This window comes from Salmo salar, chromosome ssa05 (genome assembly GCF_905237065.1).
Source record: "Salmo salar chromosome ssa05, Ssal_v3.1, whole genome shotgun sequence".
Taxonomy (NCBI): domain Eukaryota; kingdom Metazoa; phylum Chordata; class Actinopteri; order Salmoniformes; family Salmonidae; genus Salmo; species Salmo salar.
Window position 1 is genome coordinate 13,930,806 of NC_059446.1, and position 16,652 is coordinate 13,947,457.

A 16,652-nucleotide genomic window follows, 5' to 3' on the forward strand; every position below is an offset into this window, starting at 1 on the left:
ACAGACAGTCCTACGGACACGCTACAGACAGTCCTACGGACACGCTACAGACAGTCCTACGGACACGCTACAGACAGTCCGAAAGACACGCTACAGACAGTCCGAAAGACGCTACAGACAGTCCTACAGACAGTCCTACAGACACGCTACAGACAGTCCGAAAGACGCTACAGACAGTCCTACAGACACGCTACAGACAGTCCTACGGACACGCTACAGACAGTCCTACGGACACGCTACAGACAGTCCGAAAGACGCTACAGACACGCTACAGACAGTCCTACAGACACGCTACAGACAGTCCTACAGACACGCTACAGACAGTCCTACGGACACGCTACAGACAGTCCTACAGACACGCTACAGACAGTCCTACGGACACGCTACAGACAGTCCTACGGACACGCTACAGACAGTCCGAAAGACACGCTACAGACAGTCCGAAAGACACGCTACAGACAGTCCGACAGACGCTACAGACAGTCCGAAAGACACGCTACAGACAGTCCGAAAGACGCTACAGACACGCTACAGACAATCCTACAGACAGTCCTACGGACACACTACAGACAGTCCTACGGACACGCTACAGACAGTCCTACGGACACGCTACAGACAGTCCTACGGACACGCTACAGACAGTCCTACGGACAAGCTACAGACAGTCCTACGGACACGCTACAGACAGTTCTACGGACACGCTACAGACAGTCCGAAAGACACGCTACAGACAGTCCGAAAGACGCTACAGACAGTCCTACGGACACGCTACAGACAGTCCTACGGACACGCTACAGACAGTCCTACAGACACGCTACAGACAGTCCTACAGACACGCTACAGACAGTCCTACAGACACGCTACAGACAGTCCTACAGGCAGTCCTACGGACACGCTACAGACAGTCCTACGGACACGCTACAGACAGTCCTACGGACACGCTACAGACAGTCCTACAGACACGCTACAGACAGTCCTACAGGCAGTCCTACAGAGACGCTACAGACAGTCCTACAGACACGCTACAGACAGTCCGAAAGACAGTCCGAAAGACACGCTACAGACAGTCCGAAAGACACGCTACGGACACGCTACAGACAGTCCTACGGACACACTAGAGACAGTCCGAAAGACACGCTACAGACAGTCCTACGGACAAGCTACAGACAGTCCTACGGACACGCTACAGACATTCCGACAGACAGTCCGAAAGACACGCTACAGACAGTCCGAAAGACACGCTACAGACAGTCCTACGGACACGCTACGGACAGCCCGAAAGACAGTCCGAAAGACACGCTACAGACAGTCCTACAGACAGTCCTACGGACAAGCTACAGACAGTCCTACAGACACGCTACAGACAGTCCGACAGACAGTCCGAAAGACACGCTACAGACAGTCCGAAAGACACGCTACGGACACGCTACAGACAGTCCTACGGACACGCTACAGACAGTCCTACAGACACGCTACAGACAGTTCTACGGACACGCTACAGACAGTCCTACAGACAAGCTACAGACAGTCCTACGGACAGTCCGAAAGACACGCTACAGACAGTCCTTACGGACACGCTACAGACAGTCCGAAAGACACGCTACAGACAGTCCGAATGACAGTCCTACGGACACGCTACAGACACGCAACAGACAGTCCGAAAGACACGCTACAGACAGTCCTACAGACAGTCCTACGGACACGCTACAGACAGTCCTACAGACACGCTACAGACAGTCATACAGACACGCTACAGACACGCTACAGACAGTCCTACAGGCAGTCCTACGGACACGCTACAGACAGTCCTACAGACACGCTACAGACAGTCCTACAGACACGCTACAGACAGTCCTACAGACAGTCCTACGGACAAGCTACAGACAGTCATACAGACACGCTACAGACAGTCCGACAGACAGTCCGAAAGACACGCTACAGACAGTCCGAAAGACACGCTACAGACAGTCCTACGGACACGCTACAGACAGTCCTACGGACACGCTACAGACAGTCCAAAAGACACGCTACAGACAGTTCTACAGACGTCCTACAGACAGTCCTACAGACACGCTACAGACAGTCCTACAGACAGTCCTACGGACACGCTACATACAGTCCTACAGACACGCTACAAACAGTGCTACAGACAGTCCTACGGACAAGCTACAGACAGTCCTACAGACAGTCCTACGGACAAGCTACAGACAGTCCTACAGACACGCTACAGACAGTCTGACAGACAGTCCGAAAGACACGCTACAGACAGTCCGAAAGACACGCTACAGACAGTCCGACAGACACGCTACAGACAGTCCTACAGACACGCTACAGACAGTCCTACAGACACGCTACAGACAGTCCGACAGACATGCTACCGTCCGACAGACAGACACACTACAGACAGTCTGAAAGACACGCTACAGACGGTCCCACAGACGTGCTACAGACAGTCCTGCAGACACACGCTACAGACAGTCCTAGCTACAGACAGTCCTACAGACACACGCTGCAGACAGTCCGAAAGACAGACACGCTACAGACGGTCCTACAGACACGCTGCAGACAGACACACGCTACAGATGGTCCGAAAGACAGACACACGCTACAGACAGTCCGAAAGACAGACACACGCTACAGACGGTCCGAAAGACAGACACACGCTACAGACGGTCCGAAAGACAGACACACGCTACAGACGGTCCGAAAGACAGACACACGCTACAGACGGTCCGAAAGACAGACACACGCTACAGACACGCTACAGACATACAGTAGCACCCCAGTAACTGCATCTCAGTAAGCATCAGTAGTATGATTGACTGGTATGATTGACTAGTATGATTCGCTACAGACAGTCCTTCAGACATTCATACAGACACGCTACAGACAGTCCTTCAGACACGCTACAGACAGTCCTACAGACATTCATACAGACAGTCCTTCAGACACGCTACAGACAGTCCTTCAGACACGCTACAGACAGTCCTACAGACAGTCCTACAGACATTCATACAGACACGCTACAGATATGCATACAGACACACTACAGACATTCATACAGACACGCTACAGATATGCATACAGACACGCTACAGATATGCATACAGAAACACTACAGACATTCATACAGACACACTACAGACATTCATACAGACATGCATACAGACACGCTACAGACATTCATACAGACACGTTACAGACATACAGTAGCACCCCAGAAACTGCATCTCAGTAAGCATCAGTAGTATGATTGACTAGTATGATTGATTGACTAGTATGATTGATGAGTTGATTGATTGACAGGTGTGTTTCTGATGATACCACTGAGTGCTGTACAGCTGAAGCCTGTCTGTACACTAACGTGACACCACAAGACTATGAAAGCCCACTGAGCTAATCTCCTAGGCATTAGCCCAGGGAGCTAACACAAATATTGAGCTTAATGCAGTCAAAACGTTGCATGCAATCAAGTAACCAGGAGCAGTCATTTAACAGTGTATTCCTGTTTAACCTCCAGGTCAGACCCCGCTCTCTCTTCCTGGCCACAGTCATATGCTACAATGGCACCCTATTCCCTACATTGTGCACTATATAGGGAATAGGGTGCCATTGGGACGCAGCCCAGTGAGGACCCCCACACTGGCTCTGGCTGCAGTCCGCTGTTATTCTAAATGGTAGATTTACCAAGGCCACTAGAGAATTCCTCTGGGCTACAGCCAAGAGCTGGCCGGCCGCACGGGGAGAGAGAGGAAAGGAGGACGAGAACTCCACTCAACGGTTCCTGAGGAGCGACTCTTTCCCTCTCCTCCTCCCACCTCTTCTTACAGTTCAGAGGTGTATGTTGGCCAGTCATGGAGGCTCTCCTGCCCCTCTAAGCTTCGACATGTCTATTCAGATGATGTGACATCCTATTGCAGTTCATTGTCTTCTCATTGGGCACCAGGTGTGTCACTCCATTAATAATGTAACTGACAATCTGTTCCATACTCTGTCACTATCTTCTGCATTTTGTGTTCTGGGAGAAATAGTCTGAAGTGCTTCCTGTTTCTCAGTGTTCCATACAGCATGTCACTTCCTCTACACCCCCAGTTGTGCTCATGGATTAGCTGCCCTGCCAGAATGACCATACAGAATGTGGTCTGGTATGGTTTTAATTCACCTGTCTGATCATGTGTATACAAACAGTACTATGAACTAAGGACTCATGAAATCAAAATCAACAGAAATGTATCTTGATATCATTAAAGTGTATTTTTGTGTGGATATTTTGTACACTGAGTTCAGTCATGAAGGTGTTGTGTGTTCAGTAGGTAGCTCTGATCATGAACTGCATGACAACTCAGAGGAATTATAACCACTATATAATACTGACACATTGAAAAACATGCACACCACAAAGATAAGATAAGGAATTATTTTAATGCACAAGAGACTGAGGGTGGACTTTCTCAGCTACAATTAATGTCTTCTTCAATACCAGGGCAACGTTCAGTTGTCAAACATTGCAGATAGTAAGTAAAGCCTTGAATAGAGCAGACATGATTCCTTGTTCTCAGGGTGCAGAGGCAAGTTTGTTCTACATAACATATTTCTATCTGAACATTTTAAGACGTGCCCCTGATCACTAAAGTGTAATATTGTGTGATACCGCCTCCTTCAGGGCAAACCGCATACTGCACAATCATACTTTTAAGAATCAATTGGACAAATTGCTGTGGTCAGAGGAATATCACACGGAAAAGCAACCATCTATGATTGCATTACACTTTTAAATACCCCCTTACACCTTTAACATGTTATTGTGAAGTTCAGTTACAATGATCACAATATAACAAGAACAGGCTGTCATGGCAGATCTTCTTACAGTACCAGGACTACAGAAACAGACATTAACTAGCTGTCTTATATTTCAAAATGTATTCCATGTACACAAGAAAACAAACTTACATTTCACATCATATTATTTTTCACACAAACACTGAAAAATGTAAGCCTGTGAAAATATCTTTGTCATGGGCAATATACCATCTCTCAGCCTACACTGTACTATCAACCTCAAATTCTAATCTGGAACTCAAAGTCAGTTCCACTGCTTTTTTCCCTAATTCCCCTCTAATCAGGGACTGATTTAGACCTGGGACATCAGGTGGGTGATTCCCCTCTAATCAGGGACTGATTTAGACCTGGGACATCAGGTGGGTGATTCCCCTCTAATCAGGGACTGATTTAGACCTGGGACATCAGGTGGGTGCAATTCATTATCAGGTAGAACAGAAAATCATTACGCTCCGAAGCTCGTAGGACGGGGGGGTGTCAAACTCATTCCACGGACGGCAGAGTGTCTGCGGGTTTTTGGTTTTTCCTTTTAATTAAGACCTAGACAACCAGGTGTGGGGAGTTCCTTACTAATTAGTGACCTTAAATCAACGTTCAAGAACAAGGTTGGAGTGAAAACACGCAGACACTTGTCCCTCCGTGGAATGAGTTTGGCACGTGTTGTAGGGTAAGATTTGAATAGCCCTGTACTACACCATCTTGACAATGATTGATTATCTTGTACATTTTAATTGAGAAGAGATCTGAGACCTAAGAGGCCCAACATCAGCTGGGAAAAGCTGTAGACAAAACAATAACAGCAGGTAATACAGTCCAGAACACATATCATCCCAGCCCCCCATAGGGACCATCACACTACCTTGAACTCAGTAACACACTCACTGATCCTCGGCCAAGCCTCAGAACATGAGCTGAGAGGGGTGAGAGGTCTATGGAGAGAAGAGGAGAGGAAGGGACAGAGAAATGAAGACAAATGGTGCACAGACAGAAGATACTTCACATGGCTGCTCACACATTACAATACACACTGTTTCAACTACAGTAATGACCACATGGTGGTGGACTAGGACTACTGACAAAAATATCACGTGACAGCCACCAAAAACCAAACAAAATTCTGTGTGACAAAATCCACAGATACACTAAATAAAGGGACATACACTATCCTTCAAAAGTTTGGGGTCACTTAAAAATGCAATTGTTTTTGAAAGAAAAACACATTTTTTGGTCCATTAAAATAACATCAAATTGATCAGATATACAGTGTAGACATTGTTAATGTTGTAAATGACTATTGTAGCTGGAAACGGCTGAATGTTAATGGAATATCTACATAGGTGTACAGAGGCCCATTATCAGCAACCATCCCTCCTGTGTTCCAATGGCACGTTGTGTTAGCGAATCCAAGTTTATCATTTTAAAAGGCTAATTGATCATTAGAAAACCTTTTTGAAATTATGTTAGCACAGCTGAAAACTGTTGTTCTGATTAAAGAAGCAATAAAACTGTCCTTCTTTAGACTAGTTGAGTATCTGGAGCATCAGCATTTGTGGGTGTCGATTACAGGATCAAAATGGCCAGAAACAAAGAACTTTCTTCTGAAACTCGTCAGTCTATTCTTGTTCTGAGAAATGAAGGCTATTCAATGCGAGAAATTTCCAAGAAACTGAACTACTTCCTTCACAGAACAGCGCAAACTGGCTCTAACCAGAATAGAAAGAGGAGTGTGAGGCCCAGGTGCACAACTGAGCAAGAGGACAAGTACATTAGAGTGTCTAGTTTGAGAAACTGACACATCCCAAGTCCTCATTCCGACTCCGGAATGCTGGCCTTCTTAAAGAAACTTTCAAAGTTCTTGAAGTTTTTCATGTCTAAAGTAATGATGCACTGTTGTTTCTTTCTCTTTGCTTATTTGAGCTGTTCTTGCCATAATATGGACTTGGTCTTTTAACAAATAGGGCTATCTTCTGTATACCACCCCTACCTTGTCACATCACAACTGATTGGCTGAAATGCATTAAGAAGGAAAGAAATTCCACAAATTAACTTTTAACAAAGCACACCTGTTAATTGAAATGCATTCCAGGTGACTACCTCAGTAAGCTGAGGTAGTCTCAAATATAAAATATATTTTGATTTCTTTAACACTTTTTTGGTCACTACATGATTCCATATGTGTTATTTCATAGATTTGATGTCTTAACTATTATTCTACAATGTAGAAAATAGTAAAAATAAAGAAAAACCCTGGAATGAGTAGGTGTGTCCAAACTTTTGATTGGTACTGTATATACATATTTATTTGTATGTATATATTTTTTAAGCTTATTCAAGTAAATGAAGAGAGGACGGGCCCAAGTGTCTGTGTCCTAATCAGATCTAACTATTCAGAGGGTTGCCAGTGACACAGCAATGAACAGCCTCTGTCTTGGCCACAGCTATGTCAGAAAAACAAAAGATGATCCATTCAGGAAATCTTATCTGCATCCAGCTGCTTCTAATATTATATGGAACAATCAGGGTGTGAGAGAGATGGAGGGACACCTGGGTGACAGACCAGTCACCACATGCAGTCCGGCCTTGGATTGGGGGAGGGAGAGGGAGAGGGAGAGGGAGAGAGACAGAGACTGAGAGAGAGAGAAAGAGAGAGAGAGAGAAAATAAGTCAGAAAGAGAGAGAAGTACAGTATTGTGTCTGAGGATTAATTGATACATGGGGGAATAGAGTTATATGAAGGGGAATAGGTGAACTCTTCAACCTCAAACAAGTGTTGGGAGTGAAAAATAGACTTGAGGGACTTTGTTCTGACTGTTCAGACAAGATTAAACCATTATGATTGAGGACTATGATCTTTTCGTGTTCATATTTGAATCAAATGTATTATTTATTAATTGTATAATTACAGAATGTATATTTATGATAGGGTAATGAGTTAGTTGGTAATGATGATGTTTTCCCACTTTATTTCGGGTCTAGCCTACACATAACTTCACGTTGCTCTAGGCCTAGGCTACCAAACAATAACTGGTTGTGTTTGTAATTTACATAACAAATCCATGTGTTTGTAAACAACATAAATAGGTCAACTTCGTATGGATGATTTAATATAAAATTATTAACAATTCAAATATGATACATTTGTATTTTAGTTAGCCAAAAGGGCATATTGGCAACATTCTCAGATTAATAACGAGCAAATAATATTGAACCTAGCTAAATTATATTTTGCATTGACTAAATTAGGTTATAGAAACATAGTAGGCCTAATCCTAATTTACCTAGTGGTTAGAGCGTTGGACTAGTAACCAAAAGGTTGCTGGATCGAATCCCCGAACTGACAAGGTAAAGATCTGTTGATCTGCCCCTGAACAAGGCAGTTAACCCACTGTTCTTAGGCCGTCATTGTAAATAAGAATTTGTTCTTAACTGACTTGCCTAGTTAAATAAAGGTTAAATAAATAATAATCAAATTGGTTATCTATTATTTTTCGTTTGGAACGAACATTTAACTGCATCATACCTGCCAACATTGTCTGATCAAATACATTTGACATTTACAAATTACAATTTCTATAATTATGTAGGCCTAAATTGACTTATCTTAATTTATCTAAATTAAATGCCAAGACGAAAAAAATGTGTCTACGTTTGTCACATAATCAGCGACAAAATAAAAATAGAAGTTGTTTGTCTAAGTCACGCACTAATTAATGTATCTTGAAGGGCAGGTAAATTGAAAATATTAACGTCCACAGTAAAATAGGCCTAAAGATAGTCTACAATTGAACACAGCATAACAATATCGACTTCCATTAGGCTAAGAATCAATTATCAACGGTATCTAATCCGATTATTTATCAGATCAACGATTAAACCTGTTTATCTTTCCAAGGTAATTAGTCAGCGCCGTGAGAAAGGTGTTAACATGATTGACAGGTCTGGAGGACGGCGGAAAGACGCCGGTCCCTAGTGCTGACGCGCGTGGCGTCTGCTCGCGCTGCTCTCCCGACAGTCCACGCACACAGGAACAGTCACAGACTCATTAGATAAAACACACACAGCCCCCGAGAATATCCTCAACTATCCAGTCCAGCGGAAGTTTTTAAGCAGCCTTATCTATCGCTTTATCTAACTAGAGATGAGCTGAAGACAGACGGGTCGGGGAGGGAGAGAGGGAGGGACGGAGGGAGAGAAATACATTTTACTTTAAAAATATATATATATTTGTAATTTAGCAGACGCTCTTATCCAGAGCGACTTACAGTAGTGAGTGCATAGCCTCTGTTTGTACTTTTTCGTCGAAAGAGAGAATGCATAGGGAATATGAACCATGTGAACCATGTCATGATCAATAAGGGCTGCTGACACAGAGAGTGCTTGCAAAATTGAGGTCAATTTAACTGAAATGACATGTTATTAAATTAATTAAGGCCTGAAATAGAATTAACTCAAACTAGGTCAGATAGTCCTGTAGGTCCTAGGCCTGTCTGTCACCAACTGTGTATAGCCTTTAAACTTTTATTCAGATTGGCCGCAACAGACTGCAGCCAACTCAATGTTAATTGTTTACACACCTTAAGAGGGAAAAATAAGTCATGAAGAAAGAAAAAAACGATTTCCATGCGCTGCACTGAGGCTTGTCTGAGTTCCGTTTACATTATTTCACAAATGATGGCTTCACGAGACACGGCAGGGTTGATGCTCTCTCTACTTCGCGACCATTCATCAGTTTTCGAGGCGCGCAAATAGTCTTTAAAACTATAAACACCGCGACCCGGGTCGGAGACTGTGGGACCCATTTAGTTCCCTGGATCTATGTTAAACGATGCTGGAGATAAAACAAACGATAATACTGTCTGTCTCGGCACCGCTGTCTCCACCAGCATTAATAATGGGTGCGATGCCAACCCTGCGCGAGGTACCCTCAGCGCGTCGTGGCATCTTCACGCACACCAATTCTTTCCAAAAACTTTGTCCTACAGTCATTTTATTATATGCATTTTTATAGAATAACGTGAATTATCGAATAACTAGGCCTATGATAGCCCCTACTTATTTCATAATATATGTGTACTGTGTACCTAGCCTGTACATAATGGCTGCAAGTAGGCCTACGCGAATGTGTCATAAGGAAAGACTATAGAAATGTTATGGCATGTGTGACACTCCTGGCCCGGCTGTGCTGCGTGGGTGGGAAGGTGCTGGTTTGTTGTCGTCTGTTATCACGTCCTGATAGCCAGGTCAGCGGCAGGCACCAGGATTTGTTCCCGACAGACAGACATGGTTTCGGGTTCCAGTGTAGCAGCAAGACCATAGGGACCAACGTGTCTCTTCCTCGGAGGAAGAGACATTTTAGTCCCTATGGTCTTGTTGCTAGGGAAGTTCTATTCTACTTAGCTTGCAACAATATACATTTTAAGGGGAAATATTAATAAAAACGTATAATTAACTCCAACCATCGACAAAAGGCGTGTTTGTGACCGTGCGTAATTGGACTGAAGTTGCATTCTGGATTCAGATGCAGCACGGACATGTAGGGTTACCTTACTAGCTATTGTTTTGACGTCACCGGAACTGCGAACACCAATAGGAAGTCCCCTAACAACGTCTCATGAGAGATTTAACCTCCCCCCTCTCTCCCCCTGCGTCGCAGAAAAGAGGCCAAGAGAAGTTAGGGACTCGAGTTGATAGTCAAGATGCATTCTTCAGTCAAGATCCTCCTCGGTTAAACAAATGAGTACTTGAGCTCAGTAAATATTACCAAGAAGAGGACATTTTGAAATCATCGGTTTGTTGCCATTTATATGTCAGATCAACTGTTCCTTGGCAATGTTTTCGAGCCCCAGTACGTCCACACCCTTCTCGGTTAAGGATATATTAAACCTGGAGCAGCACACTAGTGCTGAGGACCTGGTCTCACTGGACATCTCTCCACGGATGGACTGTGCCTTACCGACCTCCTCCTGCATGCTGGCCCGCCTGAAACAGGAGCCTCTCCGGGAGATATCGTCTGGAAGCTCGCTGTTTGGAGAGGAGCTCCATGGTGTTAAAGCCAACAGAAATACTGACCTCAACTTCGCCGCTGCCTTTTATGGGAAATCTTTCTTAGAAATGGACATCAAGGATGGGAAGACGGACAGCTTTGAGGGGAAACACAGAAAAGGTAAGAGTTTAAATGATATTACTATCGAAATAGCCCTACGTAGGCCCATGTGAAAATCTGAATAGTTATGCAAGTAACCAACAAATTTGCGTCAGGCACAATCTAAAAGCCTTTTAAAAGTTGTGTGTGATAAGGACATAACGCATTTCACAACTGATGCAATAGTAATTATACTCCTATATTATACCCTTATTCTGGACTAGCAACAGTCATAAGGAGGCCTATATCTATTTTACAATAAAGGAGAAACGTTGCTAATTGGAGTTTAGATTGAATTATCTCGTCAGGATACCAAACAGTTTAATGGAAGTCTGATTACAATTTATAAAATATAGCAGTCACCTTCATAATTGACTGAACCCGTTTGACTTTTCTGGACTCTAGGATGTAGGGCAGACCTAGAAAGTGTGTCTAATTCATTAAACGTCTGAAAAAGTATTTGAGCTGAATTCCTATTTTTGGGTCCTTTATACAATTTAGCGTACTGTAATTAAATGTTTTTCTTAATCGTTTATTTATATTCCACTAGACATGTCCTATATCTCTCAGAGCGAGCCGGTGGAGGACCAGAAGTCAGAGGACCCGGATCGACCCGCCAAACCCCGGAAGCGCAGGAAGCCGCGCGTGCTGTTTTCACAGGCGCAGGTGTATGAGCTGGAGCGTCGCTTCAAGCAGCAGAAGTACCTGTCGGCTCCGGAGAGAGATCACCTGGCCGGGGTACTCAAACTGACCCCCACACAGGTCAAGATCTGGTTCCAGAACCGCCGCTACAAGTGCAAGAGACAGCGACAGGACCAGAGCCTGGAGATGGTCGGTATCCCGCCACCGAGACGAATCTCAGTCCCAGTGCTGGTCCGAGACGGGAAGCCCTGCCTTGGAGACTCGACGACCTATAATACTTCATATAATGTGGGCCTTAACCATTTCACTTATAACAGTTACCCAGCGTTCAGTAATTATCCCAGTCCTGGCTGCAATACGAACTATGCGTGTAACTATCCCACCACTGCGGTGCAGTCTATCCAGCCCTCACAAAACAACGGGAATTACATGAACTTCGGCGTTGGAGAGTTAAATAACGTTCAAAACACGTTTCCGTCCGGCAATGGAGTGTCTTCTTTACACGGAATCAGAGCGTGGTGAACGAAGGATCGAAATATAACATTATCATCAGACAAATGAATGATGTTTTAAATTGCATGCGCTTTTACGCAATGGACTCATGGGCCTCGAGTGTTCTTATGTTCTCGTTATATTCCATTTACTGTACTTCGACTGGCAAACTATTGATGCATAAACTAAGTTCATTTTATTTGTATTACTAGTTTCTAAGATGGAATAGGGAATTCATAATTGTAAAGTTGTATAAGAGGTGTAGGTTATTACTTCAGTGGGAATAAAAAAAGATGTATACAATTTGTCAGTGTACATCTTTCCCTCACTATAGCTATTTTCCGTTTTCTTTGAGATCACAAATGTACTGTGTGGCAATTATATTTGTAGGTATTTAATAATACATGTATTATTTGTAAATAAAGCTTTTCTTTGATGTAATTCTTTGATGTAAATACTTTTCCTACATGAATTTGATAGGCTACTTCACGTGGGCAGACAACAGGACATATTCTGAGTGGGAAAAGAAGTACGCATTAATATGAACAAACAACTAGAATGGGATCCAATTCGATATCCCCTGATTTATTTCTATCATCTTAATTAAATTGCTTATACATTATTTCGAAATATCAAATGTAGCCTATCGACCAATTATAATTGTAGGACTAGTGCTTTCACAAAACTATAGCCTATCACTACGAATTCTATCGACTATGAACAATTTCAAAGGCTAAAAGTATTATTACATTTCTACTACAGTCATGTTTTTTTAAATATATATTTTACTATTATTACTATTATGCTTAATTAATCATGGATTAGCCTAATTGTATTATATATTGTATTCATATATAATAATAGCATAGCATACAACAGTTGTCAAATCAAAGAGGAAATAATATGTTCAAGATCCCACAATCTTATATGCATTTAAATAATTATTACATCAAATCAAATTTTATTTGTCACATACACATGTTTAGTATATGTTATTGAGAGTGTAGCGAAATGCTTGTGTTTCTAGCTCCAACAGTGCAGAAACACTGGAAAATACAATCTCCAGTATTTGTTCTTCAATTTCACTATTCACTGTTATACATATTGAGCAGCCCTATCCTGGCATGTAAAGATACAGTGTGTCAGTGTGTTTAATATTAGGAAAATCGTCCATCACTGTAGCCCATAGTAATTGCCTTTGTCTATAGCCAGCACACATTATAAGTAATCCATGTCAAACAATCTTACCCGCTTTCCGTGCAGCGGTTCATGTATGTTTAACGTCAGGTTAAACCCTTCAAGTGGCTATTAGAGACCTTCAATCTGATATAACCGGAAACTTAAGGTTGTAAAAGTAAAAACACATTTTTACAACGACCAGCCGGTCTCTCCATAAAACATGCTTGGAGCATGTCACGCAATTTTGACTAAATAAGACAAATATGTGGTGTAGGGCCTTAAACGGTATTTGTATATAGCCTACATCCATAGTTACGGGAAGTAGTTTGGGGGTGGGTGTGCTGCGATTCTTTTGCTGACGGGGAGAAAATAAGAACAAAAAATGTCGCGCTGTCTCGATCGGTCTGCTAATACAGGACTAGTGAAGGCCCACACCACTACTTTAGGTGACAACATTTAAACTAGTATCGGAGTGTTTTCCAGCATATGTAACTTGAGTCTGATAATGATCTGTACAAAAACAGTTCATCTGATAATACTTGTCGAATATAAAAGTACTTGCTTGATATATGTATTCCAGTTTCTTACTTTGCAAATGCAACTTATTTCTATGTGAAAACTGAAATAGTAATGCTGATTCCTCAGCATAAGTCTATAGGTCCGGGCTACAACGGGAAGTCAGTTAGACCTACTTCTTCTACAGCTGCATGCCAGTCCCCATTAGCTTATAAAAATGAAACACTTTTAAAAGGGTGAGGTCGTGAGATACCATCACTGACATAATTAAAATATTTACAGAGAGGTCTGTGTCGGTTCAGAAGGGTTGCGTTGAAGTCCCTCTGAATGGTCTTCAGTAGAAACAGTTCAGGGTTCGTGGAAATGCGTTGATCATCCTCATCTTTAATCAGACAGTTACCGGTGATCCACAGTCAGATTCTGAAATCGCCCACATGACCCCAGAAATACACAGACAAATGTCATTTGAAATTGCACTGAATAACATAAAAAGCCATCACTGTGCATATAGACGTAAAATGAAAACAGCCTTGTTTAATATGGCTGTAGAGTGGACAGGGCTGTTATTTATCAAGTAGTAGCCAGAATAATTGTTGATGCGTTTCAATAATATGCCTATATGATAATTACATTTTAATAATTTAGTAGACACTCTTTCTTATCCAGAGAGTCTTACAAATCAGTTAATAATGGTTCTAATGAACTAGATACCGTGCCTTCAGAAAGTATTCCTACCTCTTGACTTATTCCACATTTTGTTGTGTTACAGACTGAATTCAATATGGATTAAATATATGTTTTTCTCTCACCCATCTATACACAATGTCCAATAATGATAAAGTGTAAACATGTTTTTAGAAATGTTATTAAATGAAAATGAAATACAGAAATATATTCTATTTACATAAGTATTCACACCACTGAGTCAATACATGATAGAATAACCTTTGGCAGTGATTACAGCTATGAGTCTTTCTGGGAGGGTCTCTAAGAGCTTTGCAAACCTGGATCGTACAATATTTGCCAATTATACTTTTTTTATTATTTTATTCTTCAAGCTCTATGACGTTGATTATTGCTAGACAGCAATTTTTTGAAGTCTTGCCATAGATTTTCAAGATGATTTAAGTCAAAATTGTAACTAGGCCACTGAGGAACATTCAATGTCATCTTGGTAAGCAAATAGAGTGTATATTTGGCCTTGTGTTTTAGGTTATTGACCTGCTGAAAGGTGAATTAATCTCCCAGTCTCTGGTGGAAAGCAGACTGAACATGGTTTTCATCTAGGATTTTGCCTGTGCTTAGCTCCATTCCATTCCATCCCAGTCTTTAACAATTGCAAGCATACCCATAACATGATGCAGCCACCACTATGCTTGAAAATATGGAGAGTGGTACTCAGTAATGTGTTGTATTGGATTTGGTGCAAACATAACAATTTGTATTCATTTCTTTGCCGCATTATTTGCAGTATTACTTTAGTGCCTTGTTGCAAATAGAAGACATGTTTTGGAATATTTTTATTCTGTACAGGCTTCCTTCTTTTCACTCTGTCAATACTATTGTGGAGTAACTACAATGTTGTTGATCTGTCCTCAGTTTTCTCCTACCACGGACATTAAACTCTGCAACTGTTTAAACGTCACCATTGGCCTCATGGTGAAATCCCTGAGAGGTTTCCTTCCTTTCCGGCAACTGAGTTAGGAAGGATGCCTGTATCTTTGTAGTGACTGGGTGTATTGATACACCATCCAAAGTGTAATTAATAAATTCACCATGCTCAAAGGGATATTCAATGTCTGCTTCTTTTTTTTTACCGACCTACCAATACTGTAGGTGCCCTTCTCTGTGATGCACTGGAAAAATGCACTGCTCGACTGTGGGACCTTACACATAATTATATGTTTGGGGTACAGAGATGAAGTAGTTATTCAAAAAGAGTCCATGCAACTTATGTGACTTAAGCACATTTTTACTCCTGAACTTACTCCTTGACATAACAAAGGGGCTGAATACAGATATTTCAGCTTTTCATTTTTAATGAATTAGTAAACATTTTTAAAAACAAAATTGCACTTTGACATTATGGGCTATTGTGTGTGTAGGCCAGTGACACAAAACCTCAATTTAATCCATTTTAAATTCAGGTTGTAACACAACAAAACGTGGGAAAAAGTCAAGGGGTGTGAATACTTTCTGAAGGCACTGTAACACATTAAAAAGCCCTTTAGCCAACATTGTGTGGGGGAGCCCACTTCCCCTCACTCTGTGGTACTCAGTGTAGAACACAGTTCAGAGCCTGCCACTAAACAGGACCTATTCACATTTCAAGATCATGCACACCTCTCCTCTTGATTGACACTATCACGGTGCTATGTAAGAATAGCTCCATTTGCTTGACATAGAGCCGGGGCCATGCTATAAGTGTGCAGCTAAAGGGACAGGATGAGGAATTGGAAGAGCACAAATGGCTGCCACTTTAAAACGAGTAAGAACCGCTTAGCCTTCTCTTAGGTCTATCGACTCTCTCCACATGTATTCGCTAACGTGTCTCACTGTAAGAACACTAAAAAAGTTATATTGTCACATATAGGTGTAGGGAAATGTGTTGTTTTACAGGGTCAGCCATAGTAGTACGGTGTCCCTGCAGCAAATTATGGTTAAGTGCCTTGCTCAAGGGAACATCAACAGATTTTTCATCTTGTCAGCTCAAGTATTCAAACCAGCAACTTTTAGGTTACTGGCCAAATCCTCTAACCAATAGGCTACCTGTACCGTCTGTCCCCACTGATTCAGAGCCAGATATGATCCATAACAACACACACAACTGAGACAACTCAGA

General features: G+C 42.2%; 1 protein-coding gene across 1 annotated transcript; it reads left to right on the plus strand.

The window, feature by feature from the left end:
- The first annotated feature begins 10,594 nt into the window (after positions 1-10,594).
- Positions 10,595-12,894, plus strand: LOC106604305 (homeobox protein Nkx-2.5). Its single transcript, XM_014198814.2, has 2 exons — positions 10,595-11,002; positions 11,532-12,894. The coding sequence occupies exons 1-2, from the start codon at positions 10,669-10,671 to the stop codon at positions 12,143-12,145; spliced, it is 948 nt and encodes a 315-aa protein (XP_014054289.1). The 5' UTR covers positions 10,595-10,668; the 3' UTR covers positions 12,146-12,894.
- Positions 12,895-16,652: the final 3,758 nt, after the last annotated feature.

Excerpts from the sequence above, each read along its gene's own strand:
- LOC106604305 (XM_014198814.2), top strand. The coding sequence starts at position 10,669 with ATGTTTTCGAGCCCCAGTACGTCCACACCCTTCTCGGTTAAGGATATA. Across the intron at positions 11,003-11,531 it reads TGAGGGGAAACACAGAAAAG|ACATGTCCTATATCTCTCAG; the intron begins GTAAGAGTTTAA and ends ATATTCCACTAG.